This window comes from Delphinapterus leucas, chromosome 10 (assembly GCF_059928025.1).
Source record: "Delphinapterus leucas isolate spDelLeu-1000000601 "Yukka" chromosome 10, BTC_Dleu_Yukka2, whole genome shotgun sequence".
Lineage (NCBI taxonomy): Eukaryota > Metazoa > Chordata > Mammalia > Artiodactyla > Monodontidae > Delphinapterus > Delphinapterus leucas.
In genome coordinates, this window is record NC_143138.1 from 2028128 (window position 1) to 2052634 (window position 24507).

Genomic DNA, 24507 nt, shown 5'->3' on the forward strand with positions numbered 1-24507 from the left:
CTATTGTATGATTCCATTTGTATGAAATATCTAGAACAGGCGAATTCATGGAGACAGAAAGAAGATTATATGTTACCAGGACCTGGGTGGAGGGGGGAGTTACTGCTTAATGATTACTGAGTTTCTGTTTGGGGTGATGAAGAATTTTTGGAAACACAACTAGTGATGTTGCGTAACACTGTGAATGTAATTAATGCCACAGGATTGTGTACTTAAAATGGTTGAAATGGCAAATCTTATACAGATTTTACTACAATAAAAAAAATAACTATGTTATTGGGAAGAGTTTGTTTCCAAAAAGGAAGGGGATGCTGTTAGCAGAGGGAAAGAAAAGTCATTAAATAAAACCAAAAGTAACTACTTCTCTAGGAGAAAGTTCAGGCTACTTCGATTAGTCTTAAGGTAGCCCTCGATGTTAACTTTCATCTGAAACACAAACAGGGGGAGTTGGGGAGAAGAGGTAGTATACAGCTGGCTTAACTGCCCCCTTGCCTGGGATGCCTAAGCCTGTGCCTGCATTTCTTCACAGCAAGGGGAGCCCCTAGAGGCGATGCTTATTGCTGATGCTAAACCTATTTATCTCGTTTTAAGAGCACCACCTCCTCCTTGGACTCAGGATACAAATGCGGTTCCATCTTATTTGTTTGCAGTAAATGCCAGATTAGCACGGAGTTCTGTTATTTCCCTTTGCCGGATGGGCTCCTACTGAATCAATCACTGGCTCTTCCACCATCCTGAAGGCCAAGGGAAGGAGGGCCGGCCAGCTGCCCTTCCCCACCGGCAACGCTCCATCCACACCTGTGATTCCTCGAGCGGCCACAAGATGGTGCTGTCGCGTGGCGGCCTTGAACCAAAGCGCGGCCCCAGGTGCTCCCTGCACCTGCTGGTTTTCAGAGGTGATGTCGCATCTTAGTCTCTCTTAGAGCTCAGCGCTTTCATTCCCACACCAAGGACTGGACGGCTCCCGGGCTGGTTCCAGCACCTGCTGCTCCACAGTTACCGGGTCCTCCCACGGGATCCACACCACCCGGAGGTCTGGCTGTTTTCCTTATAGGTCCTCGTAGCACAAAAGACGTGAACACACCCCTCCCACGGGACAACAGCGTCACTCGCCCTCCTTGTAAGGAAGCCTACCTTCAGTTATTTCAGAGCGCCTACACCTACCTTTCTTAGTTGCACTCATTTACTTTCTGAGACACAAAGATGATATGAGGACATCATCTCAGTGAGTCTTACAAGAAAGGGGGGAGAACAACCAAATTTCATCTTTGAGGACATTCTCATACATTCGGAAATGTCTCTACAACTTTTCATTCGGATAAAGGTCATTCTAAAATGAAAACGTCCCCCAGGACCTCCTGGGCTCACAAGACAAGGTGGCCTGTCTCCTGCTGGCATGAGAGCATGTCACAGCGAGGCCATGTCCTCATTTCTGAACCCAAGGAAAACATCAGCCGCAGACAGACCACCCCCTGACGCTGGTGTGCAAACAGCAGCTGCAGTTATTTTCATTAGGAACATTACACAAGCGGGAAAAATCTGCCTTCTGCTCTATAGGGCCATCCCAGGACACCGGAAATCAAGGCAGAGCGTTTGGGAAGGGTCCTTGGGTGGGTCGCAATGGCAGGTGGGTTACCAAATGAGGTGTTACAAGCCAGAAAGTGCTGGAAAAGGGGAAAAGGCGAAAATTAGCCCAAACTGCTCACCAGCACCCCTCGCCCACACATCCACAGGCTACGGTTCAGTACCTCTCTGCCTTCTAGGGGATCTCCTTGGCCTTGAACCTTCATCCTATGTGCTCTTTACCCAGCCTCCCCAATAGAAACATCTGGCCAAACCACAGTACAACGTCACCACTAGGATGCGGTCACACACCGAACATTCCCATCACCACAAGGTCCCTCTTATAATCACACCCGCCCCCCAAACCCTGGCAACCACTTATCTGTTCTCCGTTTCTAGAATTTCTCATCTCGAAAATGTTACATAAATGGAATCGTACAGGACGGACCATTTGGGGATTGGCATTTTTCGTTCATAATTCTCTGCAGACTCGCACAGGCTGCTGGGTGCATCAATAGTTCATCCTTTTTATCGTTGTTATGCCGCGACCTTCAGACGTTACCCTGGACACCCGCCTGGGGGTGGAGGAGACGTGAGGCGCGGGCAGGGGCGCCCCCATCTTCCCAGCACTACAATCCCTCCAGCCACCACCGCGCGGAGCCACCGGGTCCCGCTCGTAAACGAGGGCCCGGGCTGGCGCTGGGCAGAGCCCGGGGGCGGGGACAGGGCAGGGGCGGGGCGCCGAGTGCGGGGAGAGATCCTGACTGGTCGGGCTTGGGGGCGGGGCGGGGATAGGGGCCGGGCTGCGCTCGGGGGCGGGGCGTAGTCTAGGGCGAGGTGGGGCGGTGTTCGTGGGCGTGGCCAGGGCTGCGCTCGGGGCGGGGCCCCGCTGGAGGACTCCCAGCGTCAGGCTCGCAAAGCGCGTCCGCCCGCCGACGTCTGCGAGTGCGTGGCTCGCGCGGCCAGAACGTGTCGTGGACGTCGGACGTTCTACGGAGGAAGGCCGAGTCCTGCCCTCGTCCTGGGCGCGGGCGCTGGCTGCGGTGAGTGTCTGCGCCCACCGGGGAGCGGGCTTGGGGACCCTACCCAGGGCGAGGGTCTCTGCGGGTTCCCACTCCCCGCGTGCCCGAGGCTCCTCTTCTGCAGGTACGAGGCTGGGGCACAGGGTGAGCAGGCCCTTCGCTGCCATCAGCCGCTGCCCTCCGCCCTGGACTCGGGCTGCGCCGACCCCAGTTGCAGACGGGAAGCGGGTGGGCGTCGCGGTGACCCGGCCTGGTTGCGGCTGGTTGCGGCTCGGCCTCTGCCCCGCGTACCGTCCAGTCTGTACCAGGCCCTGGAACTCAGCTTCTTTAACTTGAGTCCCTGAGATTCTCAGCCAGAGAAATTCGGGAAGAGAAACGTGTCTCAGTGTATGCTTCCTGCCCGGCTATTTATAGTTCTAGGGGGGATGGAAAGAACACAAGTGTAGGAAGAGAGAAACGGTCGCAGAGATTAGGACGAAGTAATGCACATCAAATTATCAGCCCATTTGATGTGATATATAGAGTTTAACAACCACGTGGCTCTTTTTTCCTGTTGACCTGGTAAGTGTATTAATTTCCGAGGAAGGGGAAAGTACCCCTGCTGTGCAGGGGCAGTAGGTAGGGAAGGTCAGTGGGGGAAGTGTTGGGCTAGTAGCCGACTTCTTGGGCCTCAGTTTCTTATTTTGTACAACTAGGAGAATTGACCAGAGCGGGAGCCAGAAACTCAGTGGCCTCCAGGGGCCTGGCGGGTGATGTAAATAGGTAAACTGGGCCCAGCAAAGCAAGAGGGGAATGCATGCCCTGCTGTAGGCATTAAAATTAAATGGTTTTTATCCAAACCAAAATGTCTTTGGGCCCTGGCCCTAGGGATCTCAGGATGAGGTGTTCCCCGAGTCTGGAGTGACACTGCTGACCTGTCCGAGGTGATCAGGTCCCATCACTCTCCTGCATAACATGCTCCAATGGCTTTCTGTTAGGCTCAGGGTAAAGTCTTTGCCCCTGTCCTGCAGACCCACCCATCTCTTGGACCGAATCTCCCACCACCCAGCGCTCTGTTTTAACCCCAGGTGCATCATGCAGGCTTCCTTCAACACCTGGCTTCCGCTCCCACCGCCTGCCTTACCCTCGCTCTTCCCTCTGCCTGAACCTGCCTGTGGCCGTGCCTCGACCTCTCCCCCTGCCCCTCAGTGTTTGTTTTCTCTTCTAGATTGTTGGGGTCACTGAGGAGAGTGACTGCGCCTGAGAGCCCAGGCCCCACCACACGCAGTCCTTCTGTGCCCAGAGTTCACTGCAGACCCTCCTCTTGGCAGCATCCGGAGAGAAAAATACCCATCTTCTAGAATATGGCAGGTGACTATTAGCCATGGGGGAGTTAAGCTTTTTTAAATTAAAATTTTAGTTAGAAATTGAATACCTTGTTATAAAAACTCCAGACAGCGCTGAAGTGTATAAAACTTGTTTATAATGTGCACTGCTATCTGGAATTCTCTCGTTTTGTGTTTTCTTACTGTCCATTTCAGCCCCATCAAAATCTAATGCTTATCCTGTCTTTGCTTTGCCTCCAGCCCCTGGGATGAGCACCAGGACATAGTAGGTGCTCAATAAATAGATATTGAATGAATGAGCCCCAAGAGTTACAACGGTTAAAGATTCAGCACGACTCACACCCATCCCATTCTGCGACATCTCTTCATTTCAACAAAAGATGAAAATCCTTTCATTTCAGAACATAAACGTTCACGTTATTTTACACATCGCGTTGTCTGTTAGGGTTTGTCAGCCTCGGCACTGCTGACCTTTGGGGCTAGATAGCCCTGTGTTGGGGGACCTGTCTGTACTTGTAGGATGTTTAGCAGCAGCCTTGGGCTCTGTCTCCTGTATGCCAGCCTTGCCTCCCTCTGGAAGTGACAGCCAGAAACGTCTCCAGACCTCGTGAAATATCCCCTGGGAGGCAACGCTCTCCCCAGTTCGTGTGTATCCTTTTTCCTTTTAAGTCACCAAGTAGAGTTCCTTTATAACAGATGAGTCTGAGAGGTTAAAATAAAACTGTTAATCATTAATTTCACTTGTGGGATTCAACCTTTACACTCAGCTGAATGCCCCAGAGCTGTTTGCTTCCAACTGACGTTTATATTTTCTCCTTAAGGGCCTAAACAGAATAATATAAATCAAGAGTTTAAACATTTTGGTCTCAGACGTTCCCAGGGAAGATTTAAACAAATCCCCACAGCTGCCTTCGGTACCTAAGCTCACAGAATCTTCTGAACGAGGAAAGTACTGCTTCAGAGGCTGTTGGTATTAACGACACGGCCAGGTCCTGTAATGCTGGTCTTCTTAGAGCCTCTTGCCCTCAGCCTCCCCTGCAAAAGCGGGACTTGATGCAGGCTCTGCCTCTCCCATGGGACTAGGGATCTGATTTTTGATGTCTTAAGTGTCAGTTTTTGATGGAGGGGAAGGAAGCAGAGCTGTGTGTCAGTGGCTGATGCCTTCCAACAAAGGGTCAGCACAAAAGGTTAGTCACGGTAGTTTCTTATGATATTAGGCAGCACAGCTAAAACTTATGGAGGATAACCAAGACAGATTGGGCTTTTAAGGAACTCAGTTGTGTTACTCTTGAGGAATTGTAACTTGTTGTATATTTGTGTGTTAGTAAACTCAAGTAATGATGAACTATGACATAATTAGATTTTTCTTAAATGCTCATTGTTTTAAACGGGTCACCCATAAAAAGCGTTGGTCTTTCTCGCTTAGCTTCAGCCATGGTGATGCACCTACATGTTTCATTGTCGTCTTAGTCCTTGTTGCATTTTGACAAAGAGGAATTATTCTTCAAGAGAAATGGTTTCTTGTCCGGATTTAGGTAAGAAAGTGCTCATCGTCTACGCACACCAAGAGCCCAGGTCTTTCAACGGGTCCCTGAAGGATGTGGCGGTGGCGGAACTGAGCCGGCAGGGCTGCACCGTCACCGTTTCTGATCTCTATGCCATGGACTTTGAGCCTAGGGCCACGAGGAAAGATATCACTGGTGAGTCATGGAATAAATGCTCTGGTTTTTTAAACTTTCTTCTCTGTGTGTGTCTTCTTACTGAGGTATAATTGACATAACATTGTATTCGTTTCAGGTGTGTAACATAAGGATGCGATGTTGGTATATGTTGCAAAATGATGACAAGTCCAGTTAACATTCGTCACCACACAGTTTCACTTTTCTCCCCTCTTGATGAGAGCTTTCAAGATCCACTCCTTCATATATGCAGCGTCGTTACTGTAGTCACCGTGCTGTGCGTGACATCCCCGTGACTCAGCCATTTATAACTGAAAGTTTGCTCTTCTGGCTCTCTCTACCTGTATTACGCACACCCTCCAGCCCCTGCCCCAGGCAGCCACCAATCTGTTTTCTGTATTCACGAGCTCAGTTATTTTTTTGTTTTGTTTTTTAAGATTCCGCATATAAGTGAGATCATACAGTATTTGTCTTTTTCTGCCTGACTTATTTCACTTAGCATGATACTCTCCAAGTCCATCCATGTTGCTGCAAACGGCAAGGTTTCTTTCTTTGTGGCTGAATGATATTCCATTGTGTTTATATATCACCTTTTCTTCATCCATTGATGGGCATTTAGGTTGTTTTCGTATCTTGGCTGTTGTGAATAATGCTTCAGTGAACAGGGGTGCAGATATCTTTGTGAGTTACTGTGTTCCTTTTCTTTGGGTAGATACCCAGAAGTGGGATTGCTGGATAGTGGCTCTATTTTCAGTCTTGGGGAGGAAACCTCTGCACTGTCCCCCACAGTGGCTTGCACTTTGCATTCCCACCAGCAGTGCACGAGGGTCCCCTTTTTCCTACATCCTCACCCGCGCTTGTTGTCTCTTGTCTTTTGGACGATGGCCATTCTGACTGGTGTGAAGTGACATCTCACTGTGGTTTTGATTTGCATCCCTGGTGATTATGATGTCGAGCATCTTTTCACGTGCCTGTTGGCCATCTGTGTGTTTTCTTCAGAAAGATGTCTGTTCAGATCCTCTGCCCATTTTTAAATCAGATTGTTTGGGGGATTTTGCCTTCTTTGTAATTTTTTAAATTAAAACAATTTTGAAAACAAAGCTTATCATTGCACATGATGGAGAGTTCTCAAGTCAAAAAGGTCTCAGGGCAAGTCCTTTCCCCCGTCCCCAGCCACCCGGTTCCTCTGCCCCCAAGGAAACCAGTGTTACCCATTACCTGTGCATCTTTCTGGAGTGAGTCTGCGCTATCTCTGGATGTACCTAAAACAATTAAGGGCATAGTCTCCATTTTCCCTCCGCTTTTTAAAAAATGGGGACATGTTACATATGTTGTTTTCTTTTCTTCTGCTGCGGAGTCCCCCATTGTATGGAGGAGCCATGGTTTGAGTAGCTGCCACTAATGGGCATTTTTGGTTGTTTCTCACTTTTGCTGTGATAACGGAGCTGCAGCACACGGTCGCGGCCATACGTGTTTTCCTATCTGTGCTGGTATATCTAGAATGGAGTTGCTGGTCAGAGGGAATGTGCGTTTTGAATTTTCGTAGATAATATCAAATTGCCTTCCATAGGTGCTGTACCAGTTTACCCCCAGCAGTGTTTGCAAGTGCTCGTTTCCTCATTTAACCAATTTTTGGATAATTGCCAGTCTGACAGGTGGAAAAATGGTCCCTGAGTACATACACAGTTTTGTATATGAATTGTAAATATATTTTTACCTATTTTTTTTTTTTTAGTTTTGACTTTACTATGGTGGCTTTTTTCACGCAGAATTTCATTTACTTTTGTTTAGTTGGCTTTTGACCTGTGTATATTGTGTCATGTAAACTCTAAGCTTATTTTTTAAAGGTGTTATAGTTTCTGGTATTTGACAGGTTCCACTTTTTTTTTTTTTTTTTTTCGGTACGCGGGCCTCTCACTGTTGTGGCCTCTCCCGTTGCGGAGCACAGGCTCCGGACGCACAGCCTCAGTGGCCATGGCTCACGGGCCCAGCCGCTCCGCGGCATGTGGGATCTTCCCGGACCGGGGCACGAACCCGTGTCCCCTGCATCGGCAGGCGGACTCTCAACCACTGCACCACCAGGGAAGCCCTCCACTTTTTAAATTTAAGTATGTTCTCTATTCAGAATTTACTTTGGTGTATGATGTGAGGTGTGGGTCGTTTTTCCCAAGTACTTACCCAGCTCTCTCATCACCATTTATTACATGATCCAGCTATTTGCCCCAATTTAAAAGGCCACCTTCATTGTGATCTGAATTCCCACATGTTTTATTCTCTTCTAAACTTTGTATTCTGCTTTTGTTTTCCTATCCATGGCTCAGTACCACATGGCTTTAATTATTTTGGCAAATAATTTATTTAATATCTGATATAGTTAGGTCACCCTCACTTGTCTTATTTTCTATTTTTTTCTGACTAGTTTTACTTTTCCATAAAATCTTTTGAATTAGCTTTCCAGATTGTCGACTGAAAAAAAATGCACAACGTGAGAGCTGTGAGTTAAGTTTCTTTTGGGGCAAAATGAGGACTATAGCCCAGGAGGCAGCCTCTCCAAGAGCTCTGAGGAACTGCTCCGAAGAGGTAGGGGGGGAAGTCAGGATCTGTGTGATTTTGGTGAAGGGGGTGCGTGCAGTTGAGCACACAGTTCGGTAGAAGGTTGCTGCTGGTCACGAGGAGCACACGTCTCCGTTAGTGACGTTAGTGCTTTTCTAGATACGAAGAGATGCAAGAATTGGGCTCATAAACTCTTCTCCTGGAAGGATCTAACTCTCTGAAGACCTGTTCTGCCAGTTTTTCCGGGAGCACAGGGCGCCTCGTTCCTGATCTCCACCCTGAACCCCTTTCAGGGCGTGTTGAAGGTCAGTGGCCACAGCAGTTTGTGACTTAATCCTTGTAGAGGCAGATGGCAAGTGCCAACCTTTGGCTGGCAAGATTCAAAAGGTAACAGATGATCTTTTTTTAAACATCTTTATTGGAGTATAATTGCTTTACAATGGTGTGTTAGTTTCTGCTTTATAACCAAGTGAATCAGTTATACATATACATATGTTCCCATATCTCTTCCCTCTTGCGTCTCCCTCCCTCCCACCCTCCCTATCCCACCCCTCTAGGTGGTCACAAAGCACCGACCTGATCTCCCTGTGCTATGCGGCTGCTTCCCACTAGCTATCTATTTTACGTTTGGTAGCGCATATATGTCCATGCCACTCTCTCACTTTGTCACAGCTTACCCTTCCCCCTCCCCGCATCCTCAAGTCCATTCTCTTGTAGGTCTGTGTCTTTATTCCCATCTTACCCCTAGGTTCTTCATGACCTTTTTTTTCTTTTTTTTCCCTTAGATTCCATATATATGTGTTAGCATACGGTATTTGTTTTTCTCTTTCTGACTTACTTCACTCTGTATGACAGACTCTAGGTCCATCCACCTCACTACAAATAACTCAATTTCGTTTCTTTTTATGGCTGAGTAATATTCCATTGTATATATGTGCCACATCTTCTTTATCCATTCATCTGATGAAGGACACTAACAGATCTCTTTATTGAGGTCCCATTAAGTTTACGGATGACTCAGCCTCGTGAAGTTCTTTCTGTTCCAGTGGCAGGCGTGGCTCCTCATTTGCTCATGTGCTCTTACAACCTTCCAGGTCTGTTTACGAGTTTTCTTCATGCAGATCTCACATAATTCTTACTAAGTGCGTTTTGTTCCTCTGTGTCAGCAGTCCCCAGCCTTTATGGCACCAGGGATGGGTCTCGTGGAAGACAGTGTTTCCATGGACTGGGGCGAGGGATGGTTCAGGCGGTGATGCGGGCGATGGGGAGCGGCTGTAAACGCAGATGACGCTTCTCTCCCTCGCCCGCCACTCCCCTTCTGCTGTGCAGCCCAGTAACTAACAGGCCAAGGACCGGTACCAGTCCGCGGCCAGGGGGTTGGGGACCCCTGCTCCGTGTGAAGAGGACTCAGCTGTGTGTGCGTGTATGTGGCTGCTACTAATTTTCTTACTGTTTGTAGTTTTCAGCTGATTCTCTGGGGCTTTCCTGATACACAGTCAGGTCATCTGCAAATAATGATAATTTCACCTGTGGTTTTCCAGGAGTTTTAATTTTAAATTAATTACCTTTAATTTCCTTCTGTTTGCAGTTGGGTTAACAAGATCCCCAGGTTTAGTATTTAGTGCTGATGGTAATAGCTGACACCTTTGTCTTTTCTTGTCTTCCCTTTTTTTTTTTTTTTAAATTTATTGATTTATTTTTTTGGCTGTGTTGTCTCTTTGTTGCTGCACACGGGCTTTCTCTAGTTGCGGCAAGCAGGGGCTACTCTTGGTTGTGGTGCGCAGGCTTCTCATTGCGGTGGCTTCTTGTTGCAGAGTACGGGCTCTAGGCATGCAGGCTTCTGTAGTTGCAGTGGGCAGGCTCAGTAGTTGTGCCTCGTGGGCTCTAGAGCACAGGATCAGTAGTTGTGGAGCACGGGCTCACTTGCTCTGTGGCATTTGGGATCTTCCCGGACCAGGGCTTGAACCTGTGTCCCCTGCATTGGCAGGCGGATTCTCAACCACTGCGCCACCAGGGAAGCCCTTCCCTTTTTAAAAAAAAACAATATTTATTTATTTATTTATTTTGGCTGCGCGGGGTCTTAGTTGCGGCATGTGGGATCTAATTCCCTGACCAGGGATCGAACCCGAGCCCCCTGCATTGGGAGCATGGAGTCTTACCCACTGGACCACCGGAGAGGTCCCTGTCTATTCCCTTTTAATAAACCAATTCTTTTCACTGAGCGAACAGCAAAGCAGGGACTGGGGAGAGAGAGAGTATTATGTGGAGGAGCCACTGGTTTTCAGTGAATCAGGTGACACAGGCTCTTTGTATAAAGTATCTTAAATGTGGTGAACAGGTGGGCAGAGGGTGAAAACAACAAGCCCCTTCACATGCCCTCCTGGTCCCGCGTGGCCCCCAGGGACCAGCAGGCGGAACTTTGTGGTGTGGATCATTGTAGATCTTACTCTGAATATCAACAAAATGTGTGTCTGTGTGGAGCTTAGACACTCTACAGATACAGACGGAAGTGGGGATTTGCTTGATTCACTAGAGCTTCTGGGAGCCTCTTTATGACTGCACGGCACTTCATGGCACCTGCTGTAACTTACCAGTCCCCCTGTTGACTTAGGCTTACTTTTCTCCAGCTTCCGTTTCAAGCTATGAGTCAGTATGTTTCCATGGCTCTGGACTTCCCGTCTTACTAAGAAAGTCCTCTCCATATCCTCACTTATAAAAATATTCTCATTTTCCCATGACATTTGGATACCTTTGCTTTGATATTTACTTTTATCTAGAGTACACGTGGCCCATGCACATTTTATTGTCCGTTTACCATTATCAGAAGCACCCCGTGTCCTCTGTGGGCTCCACACCCGGTGGGCGGCAGCCTGCCTGAGACACAGGCTCTCCTGCTCAGGGTCTCTGGTCAGTACAGAACCTCATGCACAGAAGGGTCCCAACAGGTGCTTTGAATGAAAATGAACCCCGGGGAGGCTGAGGGAGGAAGCAGAGCCCTGGCATGTTCTCAGCTGTGGCTGCTGAAGGGCTGGCCTCTCCTTGGGCTCCTCTGCAGGCCGCGTGCTGCAGGGGCCGCACCTGGGCCTCCCGTCGTCCCCTCTGCTGCCGTGTGGGACCCGTGGCCTTGAGCTCGGCCCTCAGCCTTCACCTCCTCTCTGGTCGGTTGGGAATTACCCAGCCTGTCGGGTTGTTACGAACATAGAAAGGTGATGCTGCAGAGCATAGCGTGGTACGTGGGGATCCTCAACCACTGGTGACTGTTGTTAACACTGATCAGTGCGGTTGGGTGAATCGTGATGCTTGAGGAGAACCCACTGAAGGCCTAGATCAAAGTGTTAACTTGGCTTTCAGCCTAGTTGTCGAGAGTTAGGGCTACGGTTGGGGTCGGGGTTAGGGTCGGGTTAGGGTTAGGGGTTAGAGTTAGAGGGTTAGGGGTTAGGGTTGGGGGTCGGGGTTAGGGTCGGGTTAGAGGGTTAGGGTTGGGGGTCGGGGTTAGGGTTAGAGGGTTAGGGTTGGGGGTCAGGGTTAAGGGTTAGGGTTAGAGGGTTAGGGTTGGGGGTTAGGGGTTGGGGTCAGGGTCAGGGGTTAGGCTTAGGGGTTAGGGTCGGCGTCAGGGTCAGGGGTTAGGGTTGGGGGTTAGGGGTTGGGGTCGGGGTCAGGATCAGGGTTTGGGGTTAGGGTTGGGCCGGGGTCAGGGGTTAGGGTTAGGTGCTGCAGGTTCCAGCCCAACCCCTCCCCACCCCTGCTGCTGCTGCCTGAGCCCCTCCCCTACCAGGCCTTCTCCTGAATCGCTGAGGCCACAGTGAGCTTTTCCAGAGCTGAATTGGAGCGTTCACTATATACATGGGGAGCAGCCCCCTGTGTGCAGGAGAAGCTTAAGCCCCTCGGCCGGGCTCACAAGCCCTGGTCCATTCCTGCAGTCACATCACCTGCGGGCCTCCCGGCCTCTCACCGCAGGTCCTTGGCTGTGCTCCCAGTGGCCCACTCCTGGGCTGGCCAAGTTGTCCCGTCTGCGTCTTCTGCCCAGAAGGTCCCCTGATTCTCCTGGCTGCCCGAAACTCCTACTCCGTCGTCAGAACCCCGACTCATCCCCAGGGTGCGCTCCTGACCCGCCCCCGCAGAGCTGCAGTGCTTGTTACATGTGCAGAGTGAGGCCCGCTGCTTCTGGGCCGTGGGGTGTGAGGCCCGTCTGCCGTAACGTTACACCTAGCAAGCTGAGTGGTCGTGTTCTGTGTGTTACCGTGTGGTTGCTCATCCACGTCTCCTACCGGACTGTGAGTCCCTTAGGAGAAGGTCAGGACATAGCTTGCTCTCTTTGCGTCCACAGTCTGACCCCAGGGCCTGGCGCGTGCTCAGGTCTCCGTGACTGCCCGGTGACCTGCCGGGGGTGGGGAGTGATGTCCAGGCAGCAGTGGCGTTGGTGGGATTGGCGGGATGGGCCGCGGCTGCCCTTGGGTGAGAACCCCTGTTCTGTTCTTCCAGGCGCCCTCTCCAGCCCCGAGTTCTTCAGCTACGGTGTGGAAGCGTACGAGGCCTGCAAGAAGAGGTCTCTGACCAGCGACATAATCGTGGAGCAGAAGAAGGTCCAGGAGGCCGACCTAGTGATGTTTCAGGTTTGGTTCCCCTCAGATTATGGTAACGAATTTGGTTTGTCCTGTGTGCAGTCTTTCCCGATACTGAGTTCACGCTCCTGGCGGTGGTGCTACGATCTGCACGCTTACTTCTGTCTCGTTGGGTCCGGAGACCCAGGGAGCCCATACCCCCCGTTCAGATCCTGACCTCCAAGTAAACAGCAGGGATTTCCCTTTAGCCTGTGGTCCCGAAACGTCTGACCCTGCAGAAGGTGCTGCCTTCGTCCTCTGATCCCCAGCCCGGGAGGTGCTGGGCTGCATGGAAACCAGATTTGTCTGCGTGGGTGTTTGTCAGAGTAATTTAGGCCAGATGCAACTGCTTCCTTAAGGATCCTAGTCGTCAAGCCCCGTGGGTGGCCTCACCCCCTACCCTCACCTGGTGCGCACTCACCTTTGTCCCAGGCAGGCTTCACTGCGCGAGAGCTGCCCAGGACGCTACGTCCACGGCCAGCCAGGCGGGCATCATGGCAGCAGAGTAAATGTGCTTTTGGGGAGTCGTTGGGTGGATAGAAATCCAAGTCAGGCCAGGAGAGAAGGGGATTTATCGAAAGGGCCCTGATCGCTTGGGTCCCAGGAGCCCGAGGACAGGCCGTGGCGGGCTTCAGGGCAGTGGCACGGGGTGTGGGGTGTCTGCTCCCTTCCCCATGGCAGCTGCTTCTCTCCCATCTGGCCGCTCTACCTCTGCCCCACGTCACTAGATCCAGCCTCCCAGGAAGGGATCTCCTGGGTCCACATCGTCTCTGTTTTCTAACCTGCTGAGGGGCGGGACGTGGGCGGGAGAACAGGACCACCCTTGCGGTGGGCGCAGAGCCAGTTTCCAGACACAGCGCAGAAACGCCCCGTAGACTACACCTGTGCATGCGGAGGCGGCAGCCCCGCGTCCCCGCGTGCCCGCGCCTCCGCATCCCCGCGTCTGCCCGCCCCGCCCCGCGTCTGCCCGCCCCGCCCCGCGTCTGCCCGCCCCGCCCCGCGTCTGCCCGCCCCGCCCCGCGTCTGCCCGCCCCGCCCCGCGTCTGCCCGCCCCGCCCCGCGTCTGCCCGCCCCGCCCCGCGTCTGCCCGCCCCGCCCCGCGTCTGCCCGCCCCGCCCCGCGTCTGCCCGCCCCGCCCCGCGTCTGCCCGCCCCGCCCCGCGTCTGCCCGCCCCGCGTCTGCCCGCCCCGCGTCTGCCCGCCCCGCGTCTGCCCGCCCCGCGTCTGCCCGCCCCGCGTCTGCCCGCCCCGCGTCTGCCCGCCCCGCGTCTGCCCGCCCCGCGTCTGCCCGCCCCGCGTCTGCCCGCCCCGCGTCTGCCCGCCCCGCGTCTGCCCGCCCCGCGTCTGCCCGCCCCGCGTCTGCCCGCCCCGCGTCTGCCCGCCCCGCCCCGCGTCTGCCCGCCCCGCCCCGCGTCTGCCCGCCCCGCCCCGCGTCTGCCCGCCCCGCCCCGCGTCTGCCCGCCCCGCCCCGCGTCTGCCCGCCCCGCGTCTGCCCGCGTCTGCCCGCCCCGCCCCGCGTCTGCCCGCCCCGCGTCGCCCCGCGTCTGCCCGCCCCGCGTCGCCCCGCGTCTGCCCGCCCCGCGTCGCCCCGCGTCTGCCCGCCCCGTCCCGCGTCGCCCCGTCCCGCGTCGCCCCGCCCCGCCTCGCCCCGCCCCGCCTCGCCCCGCCCCGCCCCGCGTCTGCCTCCCCGCGACCTTGACTCCGGGTGTGGTCAAAGTGCTGCCGTGCTTCCATCCTCCTCACACCTGAGTGCCCGCGGCTCCCCACCGGCACGCTGGTAGTCACGGAGGACCGTGCAGCCGTGTGACGACGCCCAGCAGTCCGGCCCCTGGTCCGAGCAGAACCCCACGCAGCTCTGTCTCCCCTCCGCTGCGGCTCCCGGCTGAGCACACGGAGTCCGAGGCTTCCCCCCTCCCCTTTTCCTGTAACTGGAAGGTGAACACCAGCCAAGGCCTGTTCCTTCTGTGAGAGTCTTTCTTTACTCTGCCTCTTTTCACATGTCTTTTCCCCACCCCACCCCTTTTCCCATACTCTGCCCAGAGCCTCTGCATATATGTTTATTTTTTTTTTGCTCAACACTGATAAAAATGTCATTCACAACGATCACTGCTACTATGACCATAGCTCACCACTCACTGAGCATTTACCCTGTTCTGAGCACTGTGATGTGTCATTGAACCCTCACCACAGTGCTGTGAATGATTTGCAAATCAGGCTAAGGAGGCCCAGAGAGATTAAGTAACTTGCCAACGTCACACAGCAGTAGGTTGTGGAGCTGGGATTTCAGTGCCAAGTCCTGAGTTAGATTCATAGTGAAAGCATGTGAAACACGGGCTTCCTTCTAGCTTTGGTAACAGGTTATTGCACGTGTTCATCTCTTTTCATTGATATTGTTGGATATGGTATTAGGGCTTCTAACCCTAACGGGAGTGGACTCCAGGGAGACCGTGCTGCTGGTGTGTGGAATCTGAGGATCAGACTTCTCATAACCTACCCCAGCCCGACTCCCAGATGCCGTGTCTCACCCCCAGGTGGGGAAACGGGCAAACTCTTTCCCACACCCTCCCTCTGGCCCCGTGGCTGGGGGTCAGCACCTCCCGGCCCACTCAGTCAGGGGCAAGCAGTCGGAGACCGTCACGGGGGACGCAGAGCCACCTGTGACAGCGACCAGGACGCTGTCGGCTCTGCCCACCCCGCCAGCCGTCACCGCCACACCGCGCGCCTCAGAGAAGGGGGAGAAGCCTCCCCATCGTGTTGGTGACACCTGCCTGCCCGGGCCCGGGGAGGAGGCTCCCCCGAACCCCCAGGCAGAGGAACGCGGAAGTGACCCCAGCGCTCCCTGCCTGTTCCACCTGCAGTTCCCGCTGTACTGGTTCAGCGTGCCGGCTGTCCTGAAGGGCTGGATGGACAGGGTGCTGTGCCAGGGCTTTGCCTTCGACATCCCGGGATTCTATGACGACGGCCTCCTCAAGGTACGGCCGGATGAGGGGCAGCGTCCATCGGGGATGGAGGGGGCATCTCAGCAAGTCACTCCTAGTTTGCATTTTTTAACCAAACACTGAGCGCCAACCGTGTGTAAGGCCCCGTGTGGTTACATGGGCGAGAAAGCGTCGCTCCCGAGGTCATGGGCTTTTCCCAGTGAGGGACACAGAGCGTCCACGTCTGTCTGTGTGCTCAGCCAGGGAGGCCTGGGCTGGCCTGGGGACGGCTGCCGAGGGGCACCTGCTCCACGATGCGGGCTCGTCACTGGCCACGCACCAGTTCACCTCTGAGCGTCACGTAACCACCTTGAAAACAGGATAACGCCTTGCCCCCAGGGAAGAGGTTGCGGGGAACCTGGCAGGTGCATAGGACATGGTAGCTATGGATTTCCCACTAAAACAAATGACATTTTAAATTCTGAGATCCTCAGAAAATAAGTGCATATAAAGAAAACACTGAGTCATGAGATCCATCTTGGACCGTGAAAAGATGCCACCCTTTGCTGAGTGGCCCCAGGAGCTGGGCACTGCGGGCGGTACCATTTGCCCTCCCAGCCTCTCCAAGGTCTGGCCTCCGCCTCATCCACTCCTCCCCTGCGTCCCTGAAGCCTGCTCTCCACCACCCCCGGGGCCTGTCAGCTCTGTGTGCGCCCCATCCGTTCCTCTGGTTGTCCCCTGCTCTCTCCATTTGATGTAGCTGTCACCTGCAGTTGGGCTGGACGGAGATGGGAATGTGTGTCTTTCCATCAGGGAAGGGTGCAGGGGAGCTGGCCTCGGGTTTTCCCTCCCGGTCATTATAAACCTCTGGGCTGGAGTCACAGTGGCCTTTACTACCCTGTCCTCTGGGGTCCCACCAGTGCGTGTGCTGTGTCCTCCGCAGGGTAAACTGGCCATCCTGTCCATAACCACGGGCGGCACGGCCGACATGTACTGGAAAACTGGAGTCAGCGGAGACTTCCGATACTTCCTGTGGCCCCTCCAGGTACGCCACACCCTTCCCTGACCCGCACCTCCCCTGGTACAAATGAGGTGTGACATAGGCCTGAAGGCCAGACCGTTCTGACTTCCCTGGGTACAGGAAGTGAGAGCCTCTGCCCTCTTTAATGATTTACTTGGCAGCACTGGAAAGGCTGGCCAATGAGGAAAACACGTGTTATCAGGATAGCTTCTGCCATCGTTTGGTTAGAGGCCAGGCCAAACCTAGTTGGCTGGTGTGCTCTGGGGCACACAGGAGCCCCACGGTGGCCCGTGTGTGTCACGATTCGGGAGGGCAGAGCCATCCACACTCCGGCTCTGCTTCCTGAGGCAGCATCACCTGGAACCCTGGCAAAAGGCTCCCGGGCCCGCAACCGGCAGCCTTGTGAGTGGGCATGTTTCCATGGAGCCAGCGGCTGGGCGCCTCCCCAGAGCCCACCCCGCCTCCAGGAGCCCGGGCTCAGCTCCGGGCCGCGCTCCCAGGTGGACGCCGGGCTGCCTCTGCGCCCTGGGCCCGGGGTCGGCGAGGACGGCGGTCAGTGGAAGTGCCCTGGTGAGGGGCAGAGCCGAGGAAGGGAGCTGGGGGCCCTGTCCCAGCCCCCCTGTGCCGTAGGGAACTCCTGGGAGACCCAGAGACCTGCATGGAAGCTGCCCATCTAGGTTGTTAGGGGTGTGTGTTGAGCTCGGAAGAGATCACGTAGTTAAGGGTTCGTGAGCTTTAGAAATGCAGGTGGTGGCGTGGGTCCCGGCCTCCCACCCACCTGATGGGGCAGGCCTGGACAGGGTGTGGGTTTAGGGAAGGAGTGCAGACGGAGGACAGTGATATTTCTAGAAAAACGATCTCTGAAAGGAGACGGGATAGTCATTCCATGTAGTGATGCTCAGCTGCAGAAGCCCGAGCTTCCTCTGCAGAGGCCGAGGGGCCTCTTAGGTGCCATTAGCCAGGCCTAAATTCTTGCTTTTAAAAAATCTTCACCTTTTTTTCAGTTTGCAGAAGTACATATCATAGAAAAAAGTGAGATTATAAAATACAAAAATAGTTTCCTTAATTTCTCCCTTAAAAATAATCACTTTGAATGATTTGATGTATTTCTTTACAGCCCATATATATTTTTAAATATATACTTTTAATGATTAGGCTTATCATGTTTATCTTTTTACATAAACGGTGTGCCACAAATACTGCTTCACGTTTCTTCTTGCTGTTCACATTTAATGCATATCTTGAACAGCCTTCCATGGTGGCACATTGTAGCTAAAATAACCTCATTCTAGAATATTCCATCACATGACTTGCCATAATTTGCCTAACCAGTCAAAACCTAAACTTCAGTGTCTGACTCAACAGCAGAGATTAAAGATTAATGTCAGTTATCAGAGTAGAATTTGGAACTTGCCGCTGCCCAGCACTCTTCACCTCCCTGGTAGCGGCCGTGTCCTGAGGTTCTGGGGCAGTTCCGTTGTTTTCGATTAACTGGTAGCATGAAAGGTGTTCTGTCCCCTTTGGTGACTGAACGGATGGCGTGTGCAGGGCGGCTTCTCATTGCTCTCCTTTCTTTGTGGCTATAGCACGGCACGCTGCACTTCTGTGGATTTAAAGTCCTTGCCCCTCATATCAGTTTTGCTCCTGAATTTGCATCAGAAGAAGAAAGAAAGGGGATGGTGGCCTCCTGGGCGCAGAGGCTGAAGACCATCTGGAACGAGGAGCCCATCCCCTGCTCGCCCCCCTGGTACTTCGGGCAGTGACCTCGGGGCCACGCCGGGAGGTGCTGGTGTGTGTAATAAACAACGGCACGACAGAGCAGCAGGTGTGTGGGGTGATGTGACTGTGTCTCCAGGGTCCTGTAGGCCGACTTGCGGCTCCCGTCACCCGCTGGTTGTCCAGGATTCTCTCCTGACAGATGTCCGTATTCTCCCAGGCTTTCTTTTCATTTCTAATATTTTTCCATCTCCCTGTCTTCAGCCTTCGCGGGTGGTGGTGTTTCTCTGTAGTTCTGGCTTGGAACTGGATTTGTTAGGTTTTGTTTTGTTTAATTCCATAACTCAACTTGAATTTCTGTTTGCATAGAAAAGTGAAGTCTGTTCACAGCTCGTGTTTGAGTGCTCTGTTTGGACTTACTTCTTCCATCTTTTTTTTTTTTACTTGCATCATGACTGTGAAGTTTTAATTGATCAGCCACTTAACATATTTTTACAATCCCTGCGTGCCCGTGACAACGAGGTTTCCAAGCAGTAGTGAGAAGGCATCCTGTCAGTGTGTGCGAGCTCGGGGAACACGACTGACAGTAACCTCAAGGTGTGGGCACGTGTAGGTGGAGTGTCTCCCCCAAAGCAGGTTTGAGGAATTAGATCCCTTCCCCCCACCCGCTCCCCCCATCGTCACGGTCATCGTCACTGCCCAGGACAGAGCAGCTGTCTGGGGTCAGGGCCCTTCTGCTCAGTATCCCAGCCCCGCCCCCATCAGACTGTCCCAGCTTCCCGCTGGATCCCCCTCGTCACACACCTTTCACCTTCCTCTCCCCCGCCCCTCCCCCCCCACCATCTTCAGACCCTTTTCCATCCTCATTTTCTTTCTTCTCTTTTTCACCTGATAGTATTTCTTTTTGTTTTGTTTTTAATATTTACTTATTTATCTTTGGTTGCACCAGGTCTTGGTTGTGGCTTGCAGGCTCCTTAGTTGTGACCTGCGAACTCTTAGTTGCGGCGTGTGGGATCTAGTTCCCTGACCAGGGATTGAACCTGGGCTCCCTGCTTTGGGAGCACGGAGTCGTGTCCACTGTGCCACCAGGGAAGTCGCCACCAGATAGTATTTCGTGTGCATCTTCTTCCTTTCATCTGAACCTTCCCTCACTCAGAGCTGTTATCCTCGGATCAGCATCTGATCTCTCAGGGTCACTTCTTTCTGACTCCTTTTTGACGCCACTTTCTTCAGACTTTTTCAGAACAGTCCTCAGATTCTCTTTCTTCCATCCTCCTCAGACCCTTTTTGGGGCCGTCCTCCTCAGATTCCTTCTAAGGGTCACCTTCAAAGCCATTCTTGAAAAGCAAAAACAATACCTTCTCAGCAAACTTGGGTTGGAAGAAATGTCCCCAACCTGATAGAGAGCATCTAAAAACCTACAGCTAATGTTAAACTTTTCTGATAAAATAAGGACTAGGGCAAGGATGTCCACTTCCACCACCCCTGTCCCACATCACACAGGAAGAACTAGTCAGTGCACATACTGGAAAGGAAAAACTAAAACTGCCACTGTTGGCAGATTATATGATTGTCTACATAGAAAATTTCAAAGGTCTACAGAAAAGATGGTCTAGAACTAATAAGAGAGTTTAGCAAGGTCACAAGATACAAGGTCAACCAGCAAAGGCAAACTGTATTTCTATATACTAGCAATGTACAGTTGGAAACCAAAAGTAAAACAACATTTATGATAGAAAAATGAAATAATCTCACAAATCATGTACACCATCTCTGTACTGAAAACTGCAAACAGCTGATAAAAAATTAGAATAGCTCTTTAAATAGAGAAACCCATCATATTCGTGGATTGGAAGAATCAGTAGTGTTAAGATGTCAATTCTCCCCATCCATCCATTGTACATCCCCTTATACATCCGTTTAATACAGTTCCAGTCAAAATCCTGGAGAGAATTTCTGGTAAATACAGACAAGTTGATTCTAAAATGTACAGAGAAAGGCAAAGAAGCTAGAATAGTTAAAACAATTTTGAGAAAGCATACATTTGGCTCCACAATGCGCAATTTGAAGACCTATCCTAAAGCTACAGTAATGAACACAATGTGGTGTAGCAAAGGAATAGATACGAGATCAACTGAAGAGGGAAGAGAGAGAGGAATAGACCCACACAAGTACAGCTAACTGATTTTTTTTAGCATTTTAAGAATTAATAGACCATTTTAAAGAACAGTTTAGATTTATAGAAAAATTGAAATTACAGTTTCCATATACCGTATGGATAGTTTCCCCTTTATTATCTTAGCATGACACATTTGTTACAATTAATGAACCAACACTGATACATTATTATTAACGAAAGTCCATAGTTCAGATGACCTTGGTTTTTACCTAATGTCTTTTCTTCTGTTCCAGCCTCCCATCCATGATACCATGTTACATTTATTTGTCATGTCTTCTTAGGCTTCTCTTACCTGTGAGATTTCTCAGAGATTCTTGGTTTTGATGACCTTGAGGGTTTTGAAGAATACTGGTCGGGTATACCAGTTGTCCCTCTAATGGAACGTGCCTGATTTTCTTTCTCATGATTAGTCTGGAGTTACGGTTTTGGGGAGAAAAGCTCACAGAGGGCAAGTGCCATTTTCATCACATCATATCAAGGACACATACTATCAATACGGTTTATGGTGGTTGATGTTGAACTTGATCTGATCAGCTGGCTGAAGCAGTGGTATTGTTTCCCCCTTTCCATGCTGTGTGATTTGGAAAGAAGTCACTTTGTGGAGCCCACACTTAAAGAGTGGGAGTTATACTCCAACTCGCTTAGACTGGAATACATACATAATTTATTTGGAATTCTGCGTAGGAGATCTGTTTCCCCTCCATTTATTTATTCAGTCACTTATCTGTATCAATATGCACTCATGGATATGATGTTCTACTTTAGGTTATAATCCAGTGCTACGTTTTAAGTTATCTTGCTCATTGTCTTCCAACTTTGGCCATTGGGAACCCTTTTAGAAACAAGATCTGGTCACTAGGTGTGCTGGTTGCTATGGTACAGTGTGATTTCTTTCAGGCTCCCTTAGCTGGCAGAGCAAAGAAATGTATGTGTGCCACCAACTCATGTACATACATATATGTGTAAATATTTTTATATGTAGCCATCTGTATCTGCATTGTTTTACCATCATCAACTCTGTCCCTTACACGTGGATTATTCTAGCCTCCTCCCCTTTCTAATCTGTAAATTCCCGTTCTAATGACAAGAACCCTGGCTTTCACCATCCACTACTCAATTGTTCAGGTCCAGCAAACACGTACGGCAGTGTCAGAACTGTTAACATGTGTACCGTGGGAATCAACTTTATCAATTAGAGCATCGTCCCGTGTGCAGTTCCTTTTGCCTTTAGCCTGTGGACTCCAAAGTGACTGAAGTCCCTTCCCCCTGCCCCCACCCTCCTTGGGGTGGTTGTTTCATACTTTTGTAATACAATTAGACTCCCTTGTCACAGTCTACATTTTTTCCTGGAATCTCCAGACCTCCTAAATTATTATTTTTCTAAATCACATACATTAAAGTTCACTCTTGGTGTAGTAAAGTTTTATGGGTTTTGACAAATGTCTGAAATTATGTATCTACTACTACAGTATCATAGTTTCACTGTGCTAAAATTCCCTGTGCTTCAGCCATTCATCCCTCCCCTCCATACCCACACCTCTGACCACCACTGATTTTTTTTTTTTTTAACCACTGATCTTTTTTTGTATGTATAGTTTGCCTTTTCCAAAATGTCATAGAATTGGAATCAACAACATGTAGCCTTTTCAGACTGGCTTCTTTTACTGAGAAATATGCATTTAAGTTTCTTCCATGTGTTTCTGTGGCTTGATAGCTCATTTCTTCTTATTGCTGAATAATATTGCATGTATGTACCATAGTTTATGCTTCATCTATTAAAGGACATCTTGGTTGCTTTCAGTTTTTGGCAGTTATGGATAAAGCTGCTATAAACATCCATGTTCAGGTTTTTGTGTGGACATGAGTTTTCAATTCATTTGGGTAAATAAGTAGGAGTATAATTGATGGATCACAGGTAAGACTGTGTTTAGCTTTTTAAGAAGCTGCCGAGCTTTCTTGCACAGTGGCTGCGCCATGTTACTAACAGCAACAAAAGTCCTAACAGCAACAAAAAAGCGACTTATTTTCCATATCCTCTCCAGCAATTGGTACTTTTGTGTTCTGTTTCTGATTTTAGCCATTCTAAAAGGTGTGTAGTGATGACAATAAGTAAACAACTCATTGTTGCTTTAATGTGTAATTCCCTGATGACAAATGACGTTAAGCGCCTTTTCATATGTTTTTTGCCATCTGTATATTGTTTTCGGTGAGCTGTCCAGATATTTTGCCCATTTTTAATAGTGTTGTTTGTTTTTGTATTGTTGAGTTTTAAGAGTTTTTAAAGAACATTTGAATACAAATCCTCTATCAGATATGTGCTTTGCAAATATTTTCTCCCAGTATGTTGTCTCTCTTGATTCTCTTAATAGTTTCTTTCCACAGCAGAAATTTTTTTTTTTTTTTTTTTTTTTTTTGCGGTACACGGGCCTCTCACTGCTGTGGCCTCTCCCGTTGCGGAGCACAGGCTCCGGACGCGTAGGCTCAGCGGCCATGGCTCACGGGCCCAGCCACTCTGCAGCATGTGGGATTCTCCCGGACTGGGGCATGAACCCATGTCCCCTGCATCGGCAGGCGGACTCTCAACCACTGCGCCACCAGGGAAGCCCCCTATTCCTTTTTAAATGCATAACCTCTCACCCTTTGAGATGGTCACAGGACACCCAATGCACTTCACTCCTGTCTCTTCTGACTGAGACTTGATAAGAGATATTTCAATATTGTAAAGGCCTAATTATTTCAATTAAGAATAACTGTATTTTGGTAGAGCAATCTTTTTAGCGTCTCTCAGAAAATGAAGACCTTAAGAATCACACCTTGCAACCTGGAGATTTCATCTACTGGAGTAATTACCTCCAGAAAAACTCTCTTCAACCTTGCTGGAAAGGCCCCTATCAAGTACTGCTAAACCAACCCTTGTGCCACCAAACTACAAGGAATTGACTCTTGGATTCACATGACACACTTAAAGAAAGTGCCAAACCCTGACTAGACCTGCACATCATCTGGTGACCTGAAAGTCAAGATTTCCCGGAATTGAAGCAGATGACATCTGATGAGACATCCTTCCCAAAATATCCATTCCAGGCCTGTTGGAGTTTGTCACCAAACCTTTGATGACATGCTCAGATGATCTCCAGTGTCTATGATCTTGGTAACATATGAACTTTAGATGAAAAGTGCCTCACAGTTCTCTCCGCTCCTCTTCAATACTCAAATGTAATCTCAGTAGGTTTGAAATCTGCATTTTCCCTCTGATGTGAGACTGTACACAGGAAAGGTCCTCCCTGGCAGAGGTACAAAAAGCCACTGACACCAAAAAAACCCCTCATGCTTGATCAGATGCTTTCAGAGAAAGATTTTGATCAAAAGGGGGAAATGTAAAAAACACAAAAAAGAACAGAAACCTCAATGAAAGAGAGTCAGGAGGTCATAAAGGGGGAGGGGGAAGTCTCACACCCTGCAAAAATAGCAGAGACCTTTTCTATCCTGGCAACAACTCAGCCAATGAAAAGCAATGGACTGTTGGTTTGTTTTTTTTTTTTACTACATCCCTCCCAACTTCCTTTCCCCACATAAAAGTGTCCTCCTTTCCATTTTTGCTGGGGACTTGCATGCAGGTTCCCATGGTAGTAGCCCCCAAATTGCAATTCTTTTTATAATAAACCTGTTTTTGCTGGAGAAATAGTTGGCAGTCAGTTTATTTTAGATCAACAGTAGGTAGTGGTATCTCATTGGTTTTTCAAATTTACAATTTCCTAATACCCTATAATACTGAGCATCTTTTCATATACTTATTTGCAGTCTGTATGGTGAGGTGTCTGTTGAGATCTTTTGCCCATTTTCAACTGCGTTTTTCCTTTTCTTGCACTTTTAGTATATTTTGGGTAACTTTTATCAGATATGCCTTTTGCAAATATTTTTATCTTGTGGC

At 50.4% G+C, this 24507-nt stretch overlaps 1 protein-coding gene across 4 annotated transcripts; it reads left to right on the forward strand.

Annotated features, from left to right (window-relative positions):
• The first annotated feature begins 2451 nt into the window (after window positions 1-2451).
• On the forward strand, window positions 2452-24258 carry NQO2 (N-ribosyldihydronicotinamide:quinone dehydrogenase 2). 4 transcript variants are annotated; one of them, XM_030760225.2, is made up of 8 exons: window positions 2456-2606; window positions 3793-3935; window positions 4151-4175; window positions 5446-5610; window positions 12625-12755; window positions 15601-15714; window positions 16604-16705; window positions 18268-24258. In XM_030760225.2, the coding sequence occupies exons 4-8, from the start codon at window positions 5571-5573 to the stop codon at window positions 18442-18444; spliced, it is 564 nt and encodes a 187-aa protein (XP_030616085.1). In that variant the 5' UTR covers window positions 2456-2606; window positions 3793-3935; window positions 4151-4175; window positions 5446-5570; the 3' UTR covers window positions 18445-24258. The 4 variants fall into 4 exon arrangements, with proteins under 4 accessions (XP_089774346.1, XP_030616085.1, XP_022442255.1 ...); XM_022586547.3 differs by lacking the exon at window positions 4151-4175 and having other exon boundaries at window positions 2457-2606; XM_089918219.1 differs by lacking the exons at window positions 2456-2606; window positions 4151-4175 and adding an exon at window positions 2634-2709.
• The last annotated feature ends 249 nt before the right edge of the window (window positions 24259-24507 follow it).